Source organism: Electrona antarctica (assembly GCF_951216825.1).
Source record: "Electrona antarctica genome assembly, chromosome: 22".
In the NCBI taxonomy this organism is placed as follows: Eukaryota; Metazoa; Chordata; class Actinopteri; order Myctophiformes; family Myctophidae; genus Electrona; species Electrona antarctica.
Window position 1 is genome coordinate 33,094,426 of NC_136805.1, and position 22,116 is coordinate 33,116,541.

Here is a 22,116-nt window from a genome sequence, read left to right on the forward strand (position 1 = left end):
CCCTAGCGTCCCATTTCTGAGGGGAACATTAACCGAAAATAGCAGATCTACAAGCTGACTACGACTTGCGCTGCCGGACGTTGTGAGTTTATAGATCGGCTATTTCCAGCAAAGAGGTTTGGTGTAGTGGGGAAAAAAGAGAAGACCCTATACCGTTACGCACATACGGTTTTCTGTGGTGAAGATAATCGATCCACATGCTCACAACGCGTTGTACGTCGTCAGCTATTTTCGCTTTGTGATGACATGTCCAAACTACCTGATACAGAAGAACAGAATGCCGCTTATCATAAAACAAACTAAACATTGCTGCTCATCCATCACTGAAGAACATGAACACCACACACAGTAACATGGATAGCAGTCGATAAAAATAAAAAGGCACATCCAAGCTGCCGTTGAGAACAACAATGTTTGACATTTCCAGACCACTTAGAAAAATATGAACATGTTTGACCTTTTCTAACGAAACGCTGCTGATTGTACAGCGTGTCATAAAAACCATAATCATTCACAATAATCATCAGACAGCTTCTAACACTGATCCTGCAGGCAAGCAAGCTTTGAGTGTGGATGCAGCAATATCACTTGATTCAACAACATGAAATGATCCAAAAAACCCTACTGGGAATAAAATGTCATGGCATTTCTAATAAGCACAAGACAGATCTAGTTCCTCTTGAGTGGAGTCTAATAAAAAAACAACACATATTAGATTAACAAGAGATCATAGAACATGGTTCACCACTCTTAAAGGACCACTTCACTGCTTTTCAACTTACAGTATCTTCATATAATTGGTCCTCACTAATGTTCATGATAAAACTCCTCTGTGTACCACCAAAGGGGGGCTCAAGCACCACCAGTGTGGTACTAGTACAAGTGGTTGGGAACCTCTGATATAGAGGGCTGTGGGCAGTTTCAGAAATCTGTCCACCGTGACATCGTTTTCTTTTTAACCCATTTTGACCTGAGATCAGATTCTAAAAATGTCTGTTTCTATGTCAGTGGTTCTTCGATTTTTCAAAAATAGCAGACCTACAAGCTCGTAGCACGCCACTCGGTGGCGCGCTATGAGCTTGTAGATCTGCTATTTTTCAATAGCTAAAGCATAACATAATGCTAACACCAAAAGGGGTTCCCGCCCAAAATGGGTTTTAAACAAAGTTTAAAAAATATATATAGATTTGTAATTTCATGAGAACGATGGCTTCCATTATCGCTTTTTCAACCTTTCAGGAACAGAAAGCCTGCAGTTTCTATTAGCTTGGCATCGATGATGCCACTGGTGGACAGGTTTCTGAACTGCGCACAGAACTCCTACAGTATATATGAGACACAGACCGAGTAGAAAAAGATTGTGGCATTTCATCATGAACATGATTAGTGAGGACCAATGAAAGTAGGTTGAAAAGTGGTGAAGTGGTCCTTTAAGTATCTAAATTTAAAAACATTTTAACAGCAGCACTCAAACATCTTGTTAAATACGTATTTAAAAGTACATTAGCCACACATATGCCTACTTTAAGTACATATTATTATCACTTTCCTTTGATTGGTAGTCACATCACATTGCAATCATGTATTAACATTAATGATTCAACATATTGGTAGAATGTTGGTTATTTCTAAAAAGGTAAAAAAACAAACAAAAAAAAGGAAATGGAAATTTACTAGATGATGATGTGTGTGCGTATGTGCATGCATGAGTGCATGTGCTTATTCATGTGTTTGTGTGTGCATGTGTGTATGTGTGTGTGTGCCTGTGAGCATCTTTGTGTGCACTCACTTTCATGCGTGTTTTGATCAAGTGTGTGTATGTGTGTATGTACTGTATGCATGCGCACGCACGCACGCACGCACGCACGCACGCACGCACGCACGCACGCACACACGCACACACACACAATCAGCCTAATCTTCAGTTTGTTTAGCAAAAGCTTGCATGGGGGTGGTGTGGCAGAGGCTAGGGGCTGGCTGTTTGAAGAGCAGGGTCTTCACTCCTGCTGCTTAGACAGCAAGCTTTCATTTAAGGCTCCATCGAGTTGCATTTCATGAAAAATAAACACTGGCCTTAGCAGCTGTGCTCTTTGTGCCTGGGAGCGAACTGCTGAAAGGGAGGACAATTTCCTTGCTCGATTGGCTATGCTCGGCAAGCCTGATGATTTGTTGATTTGAATGTTGCACATTTCCCCTCAATTAGGAAAGACAGCCACCGACTACAATAGAGAGCAGTTTAAGTCAGTGGTTTTCAACCCTTTTCACACCAAGGCCTATCATTTATTCGGCATTAGAGCCACAGACCATCCATTTGATGAGATTTAGCCTCTCAAGACCCCAAATTAAAGTCCATGCTGTATTGATGTTGGTACCATAGTAGGAGATATAACAGCCGTAACGTTTATAAAAATAACAATTCTTCTACATTCTATAAACGTCTTGTAAATTAAGTAGGCTAATAATGCAGATGCAGATGCAGATATTAACTCTTGAGAGCGTAAAATCAAAGGTTTCATTTTACACTTTCAAGAGTTAAAGATCTAATAAGGGTCAATTTACCAACACTCCATCATTCAGCTGAGGATCACCTGGAACCCCCTCAAGGACCACTGGTGGTGCGGTGCCAAGTAGGTCAGGAGTGGTTTAATTGTCGGTATCAGCCGGTAACACGTGGGACTCTGTCCCCGTTAGACCCCTGTACTGGGAGATGGATTGCTGAGGTGGTGCACCACACCTACCATCAGCTCCCACTACTTCCTGCACAACTTGACACACCCAAGCCATGCATGCCATGTCATATGCGGGATCGAACCCATGAACTTGTGGTCCAATGGCGAGAGCTCTACCGACTGAGCTACCGGGACACACGACCACTGGTTGAGAACCATTGGTTTTTAGTAAACACACTCCTAGCTTGTCTAACGGTTCCGCCTCAGTGCTCTTGAAATCACACAATATACCGGGTAGGTTTATGTGGAATCATCTGTAACCGTATATGAATGTCACTCAACGCGATTAAAACCAGACAAGGCTAGACGAATGGGATGCCAATTACATGTATGTCAACATTCTTCTGACTTCTTGACTGTATCTGTCAACTGACTGTAAGATGTCAAAAAACAGATGATATTTCAGCCGTACATGAAAAGGGGGGGGGGGGGGGGGGGGTGTGTAGGGGGTTGGAGGTAGCAAATGTTATAGTTTTATTTAGCCAAAATTCCTTTCAAGAAAAATAAATATGTTCTTGTCATCTCAGCTGATTCATGCTTAGAACAACAGAACAGACACGACACTTTAATACCCATTCTAAATCGTACAAAAAACAAAACCAAAAAACATACCGTTTTGTGACTCAGTGTTTTGGGCCTTTTGAGAAATCTCAAATGGTGACTGGCAGCTGTCCATGGACATGGCTGGAATGTAGCATGTGGCTCTGAGGTCACAGGCGCTCCGGGGCCGTGGGACGAGCGGTTAGGAGGAGGAGGGGGTGGAAGCGGACGGTGTGGGCGAGGGGACTACCTTTTTCGCAGGGCCTGGGAGCTGATGGGCGCTGATGAGGCGCTTGTTCGACATCACCAGCTACGACAACTAGTAGGAAGTAGTGGAGCGCCCTCAGGGTGGGCCTTTCTCACATTCTAACACAGCCAGAAAACCCCCTTCTGGCAGCCAGCTCAGTAGCGTCTACTAGTGTGCCTTAGACTCCCAACACACACCTCCTGGTATCGAATCCCGCTGCCGCCACTGTTTTTCCAACAACCGCAGACTACTTTTTTGGCCGATAAAGTATGTTAGGCTTACGGTTAAAGTTAGTTTTAGGGATAGTTTTGGTGAGGTTATATAACTACTTGCGTGAGATCCAAATACACAGCTGAGCGCTCCCTACCCCACTGACCCCAAAACAAACGCCCCCATCAGTGCCCATCAGCTCCCAGGCTCTGGGACTCTAACTATAACCCTAACCCTCTGCAGTGGCGACGGGGTGCCATCCCGCGGCAAGCGCTTGCCGTTGTTGCTGTACAGAGAGTCGACGGACACGTTGGGCGGGGTGTGGTTCCGCCGCAGGGCATTGTTGCCGCCACCGTCGCGGTGAAGCAGCGGGCCCCCCCGGAGCAGCAGCACGTCGCGCACCACGCTGCGGAACGGCTTGCTCACGAAGCAGTACAGGAAGAAGTTGACGGCCGTGTTGAGCATGGCCAGCATGTTGGACAGGTCGTACGCCAGGTGCACGCGCCAGTCGCTGTGCACCGAGGCCACGTACAGGTGGTAGATGACCACGGCGGTCCTCGGCGCCCACAGCACCGAGAACACCGAGGTGATGGCCAGCAGCATGGCCGTCGTCTTACCCAGGCCGCGCTGCGAGAGGACGGCGCCCGGTCCGCGGTCGCTGCCCTCCTCCTGGCAGCAATGTTTCCGCTGCCTCGCCCGCAGCGTGCGGATGATCAGCGAGTTCAGCACCAGGAAGATGCCGCAGGGCAGAAAGTAGATGATGGTGACGTGCGACCATATGAGCGCGTGGTCCAGCGGCGTGGGCGGGTGGCTCTCGCGCCACAGGTCCGACCACCAGAAGAACGGCACGCCCGACGCCAGCGACAGCACCAGCACCACGCCGATGATCCTCCGGGTGCGCGCCGGGTAGCTGATCTGACGGCGGAGAGCAGGGTTATTATAAAAGAATAACTAACTAACTAAAAGAATACAACTAAAATGAATTAAAGCATTGCCGTTAACTGAACTAAATAAAAACTAGAACTAACTGAAACTGTATTGTGTTTTCAAAACTAACTAAAACTCAGTGAAATCATAGACAAAATAACCTTAGTTTTAGTTTTTGTCAATTTATTTATAAGCTTAATCTGTAACTGAATATAATTTTTTTAAATGCTATCTTTTCTTGAGTTTTTATTACACAATACTTACTCTTGGTCCTTTTCAATCCCACACCTGACTTATTGAGTCAGGTACAGGATTGAAAAGGGCCGGGGAAAAAAACACTAAAACTACTAAAAACGAAGTCATACCGTAACTAACTAAAACCAAAATACAAAGAAAAATCCCAAACTATATTCTAACCTGCCGGTGGAGGAGGGGGTGGCACAGCGCCACGTAGCGGTCCACAGTGAGCGGCACCGTGGACCAGATGGAGGCGTGGTTGGCGGCGAACTCTGCGGCGCTGACGGCGTGCAGCCATAGCGCGGGCACCTCGCGGTGGAACACGGCCGTCTCCAGCAGGAAGCCCACGAAGATGATGAAGAGCTGCGAGAGGATGTCGGAGAACGTCACCGCCAGCAGGTAGTAGTACAGAGGCTTCTTGGTGCGGCACGCCAGACGGGACAGAGCCACCGCCGTCAGGATGTTCACTGATGAGAGAGAGAGAGAGAGAGAGAGAGAGAGAGAGAGAGAGAGAGAGAGAGAGAGAGAGAGAGAGAGAGAGAGAGAGAGAGAGAAGAGAGAAGAGAGAGAGAGAGAGAGAGAGAGAGAGAGAGAGAGAGAGAGAGAGAGAAAGAGAGACACAGACAGACATAGACAGACAGACAGACAGACAGACAGACAGACAGACAGACAGACAGACAGACAGACAGACATACAGACAGACAGACAGACAGACAGACAGACAGACAGACAGACAGAGGGAGACAGACAGACAGACAGACAGACAGACAGAGACAGACAGACAGAGTCAGAGGGAGACAGACAGAGAGAGACAGGGAGTTAGAAAGCTTCAGTACAGCCAGTGAAACTCTTGTAGGCCTACTTGGATAACGATTTACAATTTAAGGCCTATTCATAATCATACTACAGTTTTTGCGACCATAGGTCACGTTCCTGCATCTCCCATCCGTCAATTAGCCCCACCCACGCCTCCATATATGGTCACGCCTCGTGACATCACGCCTCCATGTATGGTCAGTGGTCACGCCTCGTGACATCACACCTCCATATATGGTCACGCCTCCATATGTGGTCACGCCTCGTGACATCGCGCCTCGTGACACTCACGCCACCATATACCGTATGGCCATCTCCATACAGTATATGAAGATCACGACACTGAAGTATATGAAGATCATCTAACCCTGGATAACCATACATGGAGAAGACTGGATCATCACCTAGATCTGCGCATATATGGAGCCGGCCAGCAACTCTACATCTGACCTCAAACTACAACCTGACGTCACGCTGCGGTACTGGTAAGCGACTCACCGCTCACCCAAACACATCTCTCTTGTTTTTACTATAACCATGCACCGTTTTGTGGTCACCTTATCACCTAAAACTGGAGTATAGTATAGGCCAGGGGTGCCCACACATTTATGACGTGAGATCTACTTTCAAAATGACCAGCTCAACAAGATCTACCCACTGAAAAAATAAGTGTACCATTGCTGAAAATATTTTAAATATATAATGTACCTGGGGGGGGGGGGGCTTTGGAATAGGGAAATTATGACAGGCAGTTTCTGCTGTCAAAATATGTCCCCCCCGTATTTAACTAAACGCCCAATGCATTCTCAATGGCAATAGCACAAACTTTGGCATGCTACTAGTCCTACATAGTTACACCTATAGAAACCCCATTCAAACCTATTTAGGTTCATCTTACGGTGGACATGTTTGCCTGAAAATAAATCGTTGAACGGTTTCATAGTTTTAAAATATAGTGCTTTCAAATTTGAGAAATTCACAATGGGGCTCAATGGCAGATATTGGCACGTCAAAAAAGCACTTTCACCTAGAAACTCCATTCATACTTTTTATAATTCAGCTTACTGTGGAGACACATGCTGGAACTTTTTACTTTGAAATGATTTGTAGTTTCTCAGTTATTTAACTTAAACACCCAATGCATTCTCAATGGCAATATCACAAACTTTGGCATGCTACTAGTCCTACATCAGGGGTGCCCACACATTTATGACGTGAGATCTACTTTCAAAATGACCAGCTCAACAAGATCTACCCACTGAAAAAATAAGTGTACCATTGCTGAAAATAGTTTAAATATATAATGTACCTGGGGGGGGGCTTTGGAATAGGGAAATCACTTTCACCTAGAAACTCCATTCACACATTTTATAATTCAGCTTACTGTGGAGACACATGCTGGAACTTGATACTTGATTGATAATGATTTGTAGTTTCTGAGTTATTTAACTTAAACGTCCAATGCATTCTCAATGGCAGGGGTGCCCACACCTTTTTGACTTGAGAGCCACTTTCAAAATGACTATGATGCAACAAGATCTACTAGGGGGGCGCTGGCGTTACATAGGCTACAGACTAGTAAGACATAACACAAACACACTTGGTTCGGGGGCGGTTGGCATGTGGAAGGCGCCAAGGAAGAGAATTGTGGAGAGGGTATTTATGAGGAGAATAGACCCAGCACAAGCAAAGACAATAAATAAGTCATAATTCCTGCTCGGACTTTAACCAAGACTAATGGCTTGAAAAACCACCGGATGGGGGATTCTACTGGGGCTAGGAAAGGGGTGCCTGTGAGGGCGAGGCACCGTCGGCGATAGTGAATGGGGCTTCATAGTACTCAAGGGCCTGAAGGAAGGTAAAATAGAAGCCAAGCAGGAAGGTCAGGGCGAGGGATTGGATCACTTGCTTTCGGTCCCCTTCCATAATGCTGTGGTGGGCTCAGGTGACGCCCTCGTTGACCTCGTTGACCTCCCCGGAAATAGAAGGAAAATGGAATTGGTAGGGTTTTTCTTTCTACCGACAGTGTGTACTGTAATATTTTGTATGTGGAAAGTGAGTAAACTACCTCGACGCACCCAAGGTCTCCTGTCTTGCTGTTTCCTTACTCCACAGTATATAACTTTGTAATGCTACTGACATTTGTGCACAACAATCTTGAAAACAAAGTAATACATTGTGGGTTTGAGCTGACAGGCCCTTCTAAATGTCAATCAAGTCACCTTAATTCAAGTGGCAACATTTAAATTACATATATTTTTTAGGGGCATGTAATGTGATCTACCTGCACAGCCCTTGTGATCTACTGGTAGATAGCGATCTACCTTTTGGGCACCCCTGGTATAGGCCTTTAGGCATTTAGCAGACACTCTGCCAGTCCACACTAGGGATGCCAGAAAGTGACCATCAGCCATACCAATGGCAGTTGCAAGGAGTTGCATTGGTGTGAACTGGCCTTAAAACTCTTTTGTTTCAAGGAGTTGCGACTAGTTGCATTACTGCATAGTAATCTAGGATCATAGGTAAACCAAGTACATATTATCAGTCTAAACCGTATAATAATAAAACATCTATAAACTGTACATTGAAACTACACCAACTATAGGATGCCAGGTCAACAAATTAATCATGTCTAATAACATTTTAAACTTTGCATAAGCCTGCAAGGTCGTCAAGGCTAGGGCAAGTGCTACAGGCAGCAGGCTAAGGTGGAGTCTGAAGAGGTGAGTGTGCAGATTACTTTTCAGAAGCAATTTAAAGGATACCCTACTACATCCAGGGGTCGATGCCCCGGTACAGTTTTCCAGATCTTTGCCAGGTAAAAGACAAAGACGGAGATAAACAGAAACAGAGACAGGCAAAGGCTGCCAGATGGGAGGTAAATCAGAGAGCAAAGCGATATCATCGTCAACATATTCTGCTGGATGCATTCACAGTAGTATGAGTTACAAACAAGGCATTGATTTGTCTGCAGAAAGTCATGATCCATCTTCCAGTAGCTACATTTTAAAGCCACAATGCGGGACTTATTCACATTATTCATGTGTATGTTAATACAATATAACAAGCACATCTGCAGCGGTTGGAGGTGTAGGTCAGTAGTCGACACTAATGATATAGAGTCTGAAATCTGAGTCATCTGTCAGTTCAAAAATGTTTTTGACTACATACAATGCAATTATTGTGCTGTCTACATGACATGCTATAAGTCTGTTTCAAATGCTATCTAAGTCTAAAAAGTGCTATCTAAGGGGGTAGGATAAGTGCTATGGGCCATGATGGAGTCTGAAAAGGTGGGTCTTCAGACTACGGCGGAAGATTGGGAGTGATGCTGCAGTGTATGCTTGGTTAATCGATTATTTTTATTTATATTAGAATACATTTGCACTATTGTAAAAACAAAACAGAAGTGGGAAGGAGGCTTCACTTCCACTCTATCGCTTTAATCATCAAAAGAGCTTCCACGCGCAGAGCCGGATTTACCTTGGTGAGGGCCCCCGGGCTGGAGCAAATTTGAGGGCCCCCCTTGGGGCGCGCGGCTTCGCCGCGCGTCCCGCGATTTGGCTGAGCGGCGCAGCCGCGAGGCCGAAAAAAATTTGGGCTATTTTGTTTTCATTTTGGGGTACCCAGGCCCCTAAAAAGAGAGGCAGGCAGGCAGAAGCTCTCAATGGTTTAACCATAATACAACTAAATACAATAACAATACACACATTTCACTTGAATTGGATTTCACTTTACAATTTTATAATTCAAAAAAAAAAAAAAAAAAAAAATATTTTTTTTTTTTTTTTTTTGGGGGCCCCCCTAGTCGGGGGCCCCCGGGCTTCAGCCCACCCTAGCCCAACGGTAAGTCCGGCTCTGTCCACGCGAGACTAGTAGGACACTGACTGGTTGATAACGTCAATCAAGTCATTTGAAGCAGACAGAGCATGCCACATTGTATACAACATTTACAACCTATGGATTGTAGATTTAAATATATCCAATGTATTTGTTGATTGAGGATCCCAAGTCTCTATACCTGTGCTGGTCCACTCCTTGTTTCCTTCTACACATCAAATATTTCCGGCAGAAATGGGTGGCAGATCTAAATGTTCACAATGCGCTGCATATTGCAACCGATTATGAGCTTGTAGATTTGCCTATTTTTGCTAAACGTTCGCCTATTATGAAATGCCAATAGGGATGCTGGAGTTAAAGTGGTTAAAATAACGTCAACCACATATCTTTAGCTACAGCTATTTGGAGCGCAGAGCGCCAGGCTGTTTCAGACCCTTTCACCCCTATTTGGAGAGCAGAGCGCCAGGCTGTTTCAGACCCTTTCACCCCTACAGTTGTTGACTCCAGCGGGCTGACCTTTTTTTTTTTTGTTCCCTTTGGGGCCAATTACGCTGCAATGCCCTTGATGTGTCCCATGAGGTCATCCGGAGTGTCCACTGTGACGCGTCTGATATACAGCCGGTCAGAACCCCTCCTTCCTGCCACTCCACAACACTCTCTCATCGCCCGCAGGATCAATACCAAATCACGGCCATCGATTTGCCTGTCTGTCTAGCAGTCTCATACACAGTAATGACAGCAGTCTCATACACAGTAATGACAGCAGTGCTGCTGTGAATTTAGCACGCTGCGATGACACTATTGGACACCAGAGACACCAGAGAGGGTTTGGAGCAATGTGGAATTATAAGACTATCAAAGAATGAATCCTGTAGTCTAAACTGCCTCACCCTGGCCAGCCTGATGGAGGGGAAAGGAACTGGTTGGAATAACGTGTTCCTTCCACGCGCAGCGTCAAACCGGGGAAACTCCCCCCCCCCCTGTCAGGTGCAAAGAAGTATGGCTTGGACTCCTCATGCATAGAAGGAAGCATGATGTCAGTCCGTTGCGCTCCCCAGGTTGGTAGAGGGAGTGTAGCACCCAGGATTACATTAGTCAATGATACTGAAAAAATGGGTTAAAAAATTGTGGGATAAAAAAAAAGAAAAGAAAAAGAAAAAAGACTATCAAAGAATGAATGAATGGAGTGATGGAAGGTGGGTGGATGCTCACAAACTATAACAGCAAAATCCTGACTGTAAATTAAATTCTGAGAGTGTCAATGGGCCCGAAGCTATCAGAACTTGACTCCATGATGAAACCAGGGGAGAAAGCTTGATCATGTGTGATTATAGTAACTCTCCTGGCTGCTAAATGCACCAGTAATGTATCTCTAACTCACTTGTGCATTGATCGTGTCAATCTTGTGCAGTCGCTCAACCACTTTCATTATGAATAGACATGAACGGACTGAGAGATCCATCCGTCCAGCACTGCTTGGTCCAGCTATTGATTGCGGTGTAACACAAGCACATCTGCTGTAATACGACTATCAGTTAAATGCACTTCTAAGTTCTGACTGACCTTCAGTTCTTTTTTTAGGCATCTGTGCAGCTTTATTAAGATATACAACACACAGCAGCACCGATTCTTGAGTGAGATCCGAAGGCAGGACAACATTGCGTCAAATGTGGTCAGCAGAGTGTCAAACAGTAGAGCCACTGGGGCATCTCTGTCCTGACCTAGCCTGGAAAGCATTCCTTTTTCGGGTTTATGATCCGGTCGGGAGCGGATGGTAACTTGTAGTCATGTTGTAGTCACTGATTTGTAGTCATCAGGCAGGAAACCACAAACCGGAATCAGAAGTACCCAAAGTTCCCCGTGATCAAGGACATCATCATTTTAGGGCCTACCCAATAAAAGCCTTCATGCGGCTAACTAGTAGCGATTGGCGAGACTAAAAACAAAGGAGGACCAAAACAAACCGATGCCAAAATAGCCGGAAATCACAAATGGGAATAAGAGTTTTTTTGTTTGTTTTTTATTATTATCTTACCATCCGGTCTAGACAGGATCAACACATTGGTAAACACAGGTGTTGCCAATGCTATAAATTAAGGTTGTGTTCCATTCAGTTCAAATAGAGTATTAGGTGCTGCTAGTGTGCATGTTGGTTCACTGGAAACTGGCATTTCTACACTAAATGGAACAAATCATTAATTAGTATGATTGGTAACACTGGTGTTTATGGTACTATATAATCAGAACAATTGTGGATATTATATAATATACTTAGGGACCCCCACACAGTGGATAGTAGATATCAGGAGATAACAGGAGAGATTCAACAGAGACTAACTTTGTAAATCAGTGTTCATGTCAAGGAGAAGGCCGGAGCCCCAAATTGATATTTATTTGACCGCGGAACCCTGTTTGAGAAAGATTTTGGTTATCTGTGCAGCCAATGACCTGCACCTCTATGACCGTCTCACTGGGGGTGTGGTCTATACATGTTTGGTGGTTATTGTGCCCTGTATTGTCTGTCCTGATGAAGGTCTACTCTAAGCGACCGAAACGTCGACCTAATAAAGAGCAACATTTGTCTGACAGTGTCTGACAGTATGCAGGACCCTTTCTTTGTTTTTCAAAGATACCCTTTTTGAGAAAGATTTTGTGCCAGGGACCCCCATGAGAGAAGATCTTTGTACGCACTGTGAGCTTGTAAAATAGCCGAAAAGGTCGATTTTAAATACTAATGTTCCTCATTTTGCCTGGAACCCACTCAAGGACCCCTGGGGGTCCCCTCGAGGACCATACTTTGAGAAGCAGTGCATGGTGTGTATATGTAGTTAGTATATGAAGTGTTAGCCTGGCTAATATGCCAGACCGAATTGATATTAGTCTGGCTTATTAGCCAGGCTAATACAGAGTACCTGGCTGGGACCCCCATACAGAGGATCAGTGGTGTATATTATGCAGTGTACCGGGTCCTGGGACCCCCACACAGTGGTTGGTGTATGCAGTGTACCTGGGACCCCCACACAGTGGTTGGTGTATATATATGCAGTGTACCTGGGACCCCCACACAGTGGTGTATATATATGCAGTGTACCTGGTCCTGGGACCCCCACACAGTGGTTGGTGTATATATATGCAGTGTACCTGGGACCCCCACACAGTGGTTGGTGTATATATATGCAGTGTACCTGGGACCCCCACACAGTGGTTGGTGTATATATATGCAGTGTACCTGGGACCCCCACACAGTGGTTGGTGTATATATATGCAGTGTACCTGGGACCCCCACACAGTGGTTGGTGTATATATATGCAGTGTACCTGGGACCCCCACACAGTGGTGTATATGCAGTCTACCTGGGACCCCCACAGAGGACCAGTGGTGTATATTATGCAGTGTACCTGGTCCTGGGACCCCCACACAGTGGTTGGTGTATATATATGCAGTGTACCTGGGACCCCCACACAGTGGTGCATATATATGCAGTGTACCTGGGACCCCCACACAGTGGTTGGTGTATATATATATGCAGTGTACCTGGGACCCCCACACAGAGGAGTGCGCTGTAGTAGATGACAGGAAAGAAGCCCAGAACACACTCAGACGGTCGTAGCTCCTCTGGTTTCAAACTGGCGGCCACCGTCAAATTAGGCCACTCAATCATGACCTTACTGCTTCACCTGAAACATGAATATAAAAACACTGTCAAATGGGCTATATGCGTAGGCCTACATGCCATTTTGGAATAGAACTTGGGGCCCCTTCCCTATACTTCCTTTCACTGGTGTTACAGATGATACTAATGAAGGCTCTGTTCCATTCTGGTCAAACTGTGTCAGGGTGCTGCTATTGTGCATGTTGGCTCTCTGGAAACACTCTGCTACACCAGTGGGTCTCTAAAGTGTCCTTCAGTGTGTTCCAAATGGCCCTGCAGGTCTACTCTGAGAGTTATGCAGGTCCTTCAAATTAAAAACTTTGAGAACCACTTCAAGGTCAAGGTCAAGGTAAACTTTATTGTCCACAAGGGAAATTTGTCTTGGGCTTTCACCCCAGCTACAGCCACACATAAAACATCAATGACAAACAAAATACATTACAGAGGAAGACACAACATTACACAATTGCACACATGTGGATAATCTAGCCTCACACAGTTACTGCTGTTTCAGAGCCTCGTTCAACATCTTAGTTGATGCTGGTACAAACGAGGGCAGAAGTACAAACTCGCCATTTAAAACATGGGTAACATCACTGACGATTTTTTGAGCCTGTTTTAATGTAGCCTGCTCATAAATAGACTGCAGAGAGGGGAGTTGGCTTACCCCTATGACTTCTTCACACTAAATGGAACAGAGCCTTAATTAGCATCAACGGTAACACCTGTGAAGGAGTAGGGAAGCGGCTCGGAAGTAAGAAGAGTTATTCTGTGTGCATAGAGCCCATTGGGCCACTCAATCATGACCTTACTGCTTCACCTGAACAATGAAAATAAAACAACAATAGAACATGGAGGTTTAGATGGTAAAGGAGACAGATTTGAATATCGTTGCTGTCGGGTGGAAAACCTTAAACCGTTCTTTTTTTATTAGGGGAAAGCCTGAAGGCCCCTATTGTTTTTCTACCGTTTTTTTCTTCTTCACCAGTTCTGTGGTGTCGCTTTCCACGAAATATGGCAATATGGCAGAGGGTCGTGCTAAACGGTCAAGAACTGAAGCTCACAGTCCTTCATCAAAGGACCTCTGACCTTTAGATCTCTCAATAATAATATGATTGAGTGAATTATATGATCCATATCCACTCCTGGGATTTCCGTAGCTTGGTTAACCGGTCCACTCCCCCTTGAAATCGCATTTCCATTCATTTGTGTGGAGTCTGGACCCTGCTAATGCATGGTTGGCCACGGGAGTACAGCGTTGACAGATATTGCTTTTATAGCTTGGCCCTGTCTTATCGCTTGCATTTATATTTCATATTTTAAAATAGTGAAAAAAACACTATCTACAATTAAGCTCACAATGCGTCACATCGCGACATGTTGTTAACTTGTAGATGGGCTATTTTCATTATCTTTGTGCGATACTGTTGTACGATAAAGAAGGGAATTAATTTACAAAAAACAAAACAACCGACAACAACCTTACAGAATGAGAACCTGCTGTCTTCCATAATATGAATGGGATTAACATGCTCTTCAAAGTGTGTGCACTTAAACACTTGAGCACTTGATGAACTCTAGAGCAGTAGTTCTCAAACCTTTTCATGTCAAGGACCCCCAAATCGATACGCTTTTGACCACAGAATCCAATTTGAAAGTATACAATTTGCGACACAGACCCCTAAAGATAAGAGGCTATCACACATCCAACTGTCATTCCTCACGCTTATTACATGAACAACTTCGATTTCTTCCTTCATCTTACACTATGCCCCAGAGGCATTCTAGCTGTGAGAAGAGAGCATCTTCCTTCCACTCTCCTGGGCTTCACACCATATGTGACATTCTTTATAGGTGTTAGATTAGATCTCTCACACTTCATGTCAAGGACCCCCACCAAATTGATATGTTTTTGGCTTACAGACCATCCATCTTCAACCGCTTATCCGTACTCGGGTGGTGGGGGAAACAGCTCCACCAGAGAGCTCCAGACTTCCCCTCAGACTTCATTCTGGGGGATCCCGAGGCCGTTCCCAGACCATGTTGGAGATATAACACCTCCATCTGATCCTTGGTCTGCCCCGGGGTCTCCTCCCAGTGGGATGCGCATCGAGGACCTCCCTAGGGAGACGCTCGAGAGGCATCCTAACCAGATGCCCGAACCACCAAGCTGGTTCCTTTTCATGCAAAGAAGCAGCGATTCTACTCTGAGTCTCTCTCGCGTGACTTCTCACCCTATCTCTAAGGGAGACACTAAAACATGTTCAAAAATAGCAGATGTACAAGCTCCCAGCACGGCAAGAGGTGACACGCTGCGTCATATTTGCCTGATGAAGACCTTGTAGGTCGAAACGTTGCAATTTGTTGCCTCTAAATAAAGTAAGTCTCGGAGCTCTAGAAACTAGTGTGCGGATGTTCTTTCTCTTCCTTGATGTTTGCCTTGATGCCTGACATCCAGCACCTGGCCTAAATATAGGCATTGAGATTGTGCACACAATCTTCTCCGTGAACTATTTTTAAATAGCCAACATATAATATACAATAAAGTGGTTAAAATGATTCTCTATTCCACATTCAGTGACAATAGCTGATCTGCAAGCTCACAACGCCTCACGACGAGACGATTTGGTGTAGCTTGATTTGGTGCAGGGGTCCATTTAGCTGGGGACCACCTGGAATCCCCTAAAGGACCACTGGTGGTTAGGACCACCAAGTGGTTATGCCCCATTTACCCAATCTCCATCCACAAGCTCACAACACCTAGAACCTTTTGGAGTGGCACTAGTCCCTCCTATATTCAGCTATTACTGTAGATTTCCGTCCTACACAAACATTACATTCCCATTGACAATGAACGGAGAATTTTACGTCATAGTGTCTGAGCAAATAGGCATAGGGTCTATTTTACGTCATGATGATAAGAGCGCCCCTCACTTCACACGGGTGCGATTTCTTTATTTCTTTCTTTCTTTTTGGACATTTTGTCATCCCAAAATAGGGATGACAGATTGAAAGTGCTTTAGGAGAGAGGATGTTAGATAAATAGTGCTGGCTGGGCCTGGTGTAGTGATGTTTGTCAGGGAGAAAACTGTCTCTTAATGGAGGTCAGTAAGGCCATGGAGAGATTGGACCCATGCAGTCGATTTAACTGGACGGACGGTCACAACAGCAGATGGACAGTCCTACGTCGGTGACCCCTGTGACGTGGTCGGTCACTCATTATTACACGCTTGTGTCTGTCCGTCTCCGCGCCTCACCCTTTCACCAGGACGCCATCAGTGGTGGAAAAAGTACTCACATTTGCTACTTAAGTAAAAGTATCAATACTGCAATTAGAACTACTCTGTTACAAGTAAAAGTATAAGAATTCAAAATGTACTTGAGTAAAAGTACAAAAGTATTGGCATCAAAATGTACTTAAAGTACCAAAAGTAAAAGTGCCAATTGTGCAGAATGTCCCATTTAATGTTTTGTTAATAATAATCTTTTGAAAATAGCAGATCTACAGGCTCAAAATGTGTCGCATCGCGACACATTGTGAGCTTGTAGATCAGCTATTTTCACATGGCTGAAATGTATATAGGGCTGAGTAACTACTAACTATTAAAATCTTCATATAATTGTAGTGGAGTAAAAGTGCAATATTTGGACCCGAGATGTAGCGGAGTAGAAGTAAAAGTACTGGAAATTGGAAACACTCAAGTAAAGTACAAATACCTCAAAATTGTACTTAAGCAGAGTAGTTAAGTAAATGTACTTTAGTACACTGCTGTTCTTCCTCCCCCGACCTCTCCCCCACCTGCTGTCATCCTTAATTCACTCGGCTCATCCATGCGGAAGCATATTTGTCTGTGTTATCTCCTAGGCTTCCAGTGACACGCTCGTTTGTGGACGCTCGACCAACATCACAGAGCCTCCTTCCATCTCCTGCTCAGCTCAGCGGCCATCGGTCTGTGACACGACGAGGAACAAACACTATGACGAGACGTGTGTTGCCGAAAAGTAATACGGTCAGCGATTAAAGGCGACTCATCCTCAGCTATGAATGATCGATTATGTCGTCATTTGAACTGCACAAATTGTATTCATAACAGCAGTCAAACCCCACACACAATTATCACTAAGTAAATCATCAAAGTGGGAGCCACGTTGCCAGGCCCAGCATTGTACATATAAGAAACATTTGGCCCTGCAGTCCTGCGAAATAAAAATTAAAATGGGACCCCCCTCGCGCCCCCCCCCGTCCCCCAACCCCCCTCCCAAGTGAATAACTGAATATGTTATGACATGCTGTCTTTTCTCCTGAATGAAACTACCATACAGTTAGATTAATTGATCCTTCAGCCACAGGTCTGGTACTCCACCAGTGGTACATGTAATGGTTGTAATGAGCCCACTAATACATGCTGTGCACGTGCGGTTATTGCCGCAGACATATACATATAAGCCAAGCCATAAATCAATATAGCTTCTCCCTAGGACAATTCGAGAACAGGCAGCGCCTCTGCGTTTGAAGGAGTCTCTTCTTAAGCGAGCGAGCGAGCGGCTGCTGGGTCTATCAACCGTATCAGACTCAAAACACACTCATATTTCATCCTTTGTTATGTAAGGTCACTCACACTCGCGCTGAGATAGGATGTCGTTTGTATTAATAGAAGTTTATAGAAGAAGAACTCCTAATTAACAGGGGGTGTGACTCCCAGTGGAAGTATAGACGTGGTATTGGGGGACGCGTAAGGGTCTATTCTGACACTGTCAGAGTTAAACCAACGCTCAGGATTCTGCAGTGCAACCGTATCTGTTTGAGTGGACGATATACCGTTGTGCTCATCCACGAGCATGACCACAACAACAATAATTGCCTTCACTGCCAAAGCAAAAGGTCACATTTCCACGATACAAATACCCCATACCAATACAAAGAATTGCAGCAGGCAACATGCAAATTGAGTGGACGAGAAACACATAAAGAGATAGCCCTGAATGACCATAACAGTTCTGTAACTAAGTGTTCAAATAGAACCAAACGGGGTCCTCGCAAATGAAACATTTAAGAACCACTAGTACTACAGTAGTTGGAGTCCTAATGTGCCATAGTGTCATAGTAAATAATACTTATTCTGAAGAAAACCTGGAGACTAATAATAAGACCTGGAGACTAAAAATAAGAATAATGGTGTAAAAAAAAGAAAAAAAATAAGTCTGTGTATGGACATAATTCTGACCTCTGGATTGTAGCCTTTCGGTGTTTAGAAAGAATGGCTTTGTTTTGATTAACACGCAGACTCAGAGACAAACATTTTTAAGTATGATGAGTTTCAAAACAGGGACAGAACCAAAACTGAGATTGGCCCTATTTTATTATATCCACTAGTGCAGCTTGACATTAAAGAGGAGACACTGCAGCATGTTTCCGTCTCCAACTCTCCACTACATGTAGAAAAAAGAAAAGAAAAAAGAAGAAACCGGGCAGATTTTCTTCATCTGCAATCCACGTGGAGATACGAGTGTGTGTGTCTATGCAGATATGCATGCATGTTTGTGTGTGTGTGTATGTATGAATGAAATCCCAGTCTCAGAATCGGGAGGGGGATTCGATGATTCATTATGAAAAAGGCACAACTTGCAAGATAAGGACACCACTGATTGCAGTCGGCAATCAATAACCCCACAGCTAGTACTTTTATGCTAGAGTCCTATACTTACAGTAAACGGGAAAGGAGGCAGTAATCACAAAGCATGATGAAAAGCCAAGGCTGCGACACATCCAACTGTCATTCCTCACGCTTAGTTATTACATGAACAACTTAGATTTCTGACATCATTCATATCATGCCCCAGAGGCACAATGCATTCTAGCTGTGAGAAGAGAGCATCTTCCTTCCACTCTCCTGGGCTTCACACCATTATAATGACATTCGTTATAGGTGTTAGATTAAAATCTAGCACTTCTGACATGCCTGCGCAACGGCTATGGTCTTCTTTACTCACAGGAAATTGAGAACTGTTGATTCACCCATGTATCTATCAGCAGATAGTGTCCTCAGAGGATGAAATATCCCGGCCAGAAAATAAGTACGGGAAGGAACTTGGGGTAAGCAGAACAACTGAGCCACCCATAGCTTAAAGGATCAGAGGCCAGTGCATGTTCCTGATTATAGCTCTATAAGTTCCACGGTCGTCCCATAGCTTTGAGTTCCGGCACAGAAAGGCTGGAAAAGGGGCATTCGGTACCCACGGAGATGAACTAAAACTCTATCTGCTGTCCCTTCACTAAAGTCTCTTAATTATTCATGGAGAGGCCACATGCACCTGAAACAACAGCGCCCGGTGAGATTAGAGAGGACTGAAAGGACGCTTGCTGCCAGCATAACTGTACACAAAAACGTATCACCGTTTCATGTCACAGTGAAGAGAATGCCTTTTTGGTTGTTTGCGAGGAAAAGTGAGAATGAGTTCAAAGTTTGGGCTTGACGTCAGTAGGGGTGTGCTGAAATATCGATATGGCGATATATATCGATACGTCCTCCCGCGATAAATAATCGATATTGATTATTACAATATCGATAAAAAAAAATAAAAAAAAAACTTTCTTTTTTTTTCAAACACTATTAATTTAGTGTTTGAGTGGTGCAACCACTATAGACAGCTATGTGTGTGTCCCTCCTTGTGTCCGAGCACGGAAATAGCATTTTTTCAGTTCCAAGTATTTTGTAGTTGCAGATATCGTGATATATCGTTGATGAAATTTCATACAATATATTGATATATCGCAAATATCGCAATATATTGAATATCGTGATATTATCGTTATCGAGGGCCTAATATCGCGATATATATCGTATCGTGAGGTACCCATATCGTCCCACCCCTAGACGTCAGGCCTGTCTTGCAGCTGGAGAAGCCTGGAGAAGCCGGTTGGGGTAAGACGGATGGGAAGATGTACTGTACAGTGCAGGGCTCGGTTCGCCCTGGGCAGTAAAGAAACGGCTGACAGGCAGCACCAGATCCGCTCTCTGAAGAAGCCCAACTTCCTGAACATACAGTTTATGAGTCGTTCTAAGTTCACAAGCCCAGTGATACCCTGACCCGAGTTGTTATGAAGACATAACCCACGAGTGCATGCTGGCGTCAGGAATGACACATAATAATATTATGACAAATATGTCATAAGAAGCCCTCCCTTGGAATATGAGGGGGGTGGAACATGCAGAAAAATGCCATAAATATTGTTTTTATGGTTGATACAAAACTGAAACTGAGGAATCTTCTGTTGCAAAACACATTTGAAATGATAAAGACCAGATCCTTCATGCGCCTTTTCTTGCCTATTAACTTTTATAAGACAATGCACGCAACGTTTGAAGTCAATGACATTTTACAGCGCCGATTTACACAAGAATTATTAGCACAGCTCTTTTGACCAAGTTCACGTCTCAGAAGGAAGCAAGTTTGTGTTACCTTTTACGGTCCGTCCTCGTGTTTGCCGACAAACAACGCATGCAGGTGCAGGTCAGGACTCTCACCTTCACTTCAACTGTTCACAGAGCCTCTCCATCTGCGTTAGAGACTGTCCTCCGCTCCGATACGTCTGTCCCCCCGGCCCGGCTGGCTCCTGCTGAGTCCCCGACATCGCTGCTGGCCACACTCACGACCCACAGTGCACAAGTGGAGGAGGAGGAGGAAGACAATGAGGAGGAGGAGGAGGAGAAGGAGACGCGGGCTCCCAGCGGTCGGTACATCACTGCAACGAGTGCAAGAGTGAGTGAAGGGGTCGAGGAGGAGGGGAGTGAAAAAGGAGATGAAGAGACAGTGAGAGAGAGAGAGAGAGAGAGAAAGAGAGAGAGGGGAAGAGAGGGAGGGAGGTATAGGAAGGGGAGGGCAGATAGAGGGATTGATCTGTGGATGGAAAACAGGTAAATGAGAGGAAACTGATCCATTGAAAGAGTGACGAGGAGGAGTTGCAGAGCGAGCGAGCGAGAGGAAGAAGTGATAAAACCGTGGGGAAATTACAAAAAAAACTCAAGCATGTGTTAAAATACTTACAAAAATCTAAATGTGACATTACATTATTACAAACATAGACGGTTTCTTCTTTGCGACATTACCCGTGCAGACATGATGTGTGCTTTGCGCCTGAGTGAGGTTTAATGAGGTCTCACAGGCTTTTGTAGGTTGTGATCGGAATGTAAATGGACCTCGGCCCTCCAAATATAGCAGTGCCCCGTCCACAACACGCAGGGAGACACGTAGGATCCGAGAAACAAAGTGATGTTGCTAATTGTATGTATGTATTCATAACAGCAGTCAAAACCCACACAATTACAACTAAGTAAATCATCAAAATGGGAGCCACGTTGCCAGGCCCCTGGCCCAGCATTGTACTTATAAGACAAATTTGGCCCAATTACTTGACTAAATTCTCAGAGAAAAAACACTTCCCACAATTGCAAATTGTTGATGGTAGCAACACTCCAAAGCAAACAACACAGAATGACCGGCTTAAACTCATAGATTAGGAAAACCTCACTCATGCATCACTTTCAGGCCGGTCTGTTTGGCAAACCATGTGCAGACCTGATCAGGCCTAAAGCAAACTCGTTTTGACCCAATATGGCCACCCTGCAGTCAGTCATAGAAAGAACTGCAGATAAGAAGACTGCATGCAGAGTTAGAGGATCTCGGTGCAGGAGATAGGCCGAGGTCATCGCGATCATTGTCCTCTGTGTGTTTAGCGTCTGCTAAATGACTGTAATGTAATGTAATGTAGCTGTTTACTTGGCATGCACAAGACATAAGACTTCACAATGCACCAGAGGTTCACTGAAGCATCCAATGAACCGCCCAGCGACAAGAAACGTGCGCTGGCAGGACGCACAATCAATCAGGCTTCTTGGACTATAGGGGTGGATATATAT

The 22,116-nt window shown here is 44.7% G+C and overlaps 1 protein-coding gene across 1 annotated transcript; it reads right to left on the reverse strand.

Annotated features, from left to right (window-relative positions):
• Positions 1 to 669: 669 nt before the first annotated feature.
• On the reverse strand, positions 670 to 20,768 carry gpr142 (G protein-coupled receptor 142; the record flags this gene model as incomplete). Its single annotated transcript, XM_079492344.1, has 5 exons — positions 20,725 to 20,768; positions 13,081 to 13,223; positions 5,071 to 5,357; positions 3,961 to 4,641; positions 670 to 690 (listed from the first exon to the last, which is right to left on the reverse strand). Exons 2-5 carry the CDS (start codon positions 13,205 to 13,207, stop codon positions 670 to 672), a joined length of 1,116 nt encoding a protein of 371 aa, XP_079348470.1. The 5' UTR covers positions 13,208 to 13,223; positions 20,725 to 20,768.
• Positions 20,769 to 22,116: the final 1,348 nt, after the last annotated feature.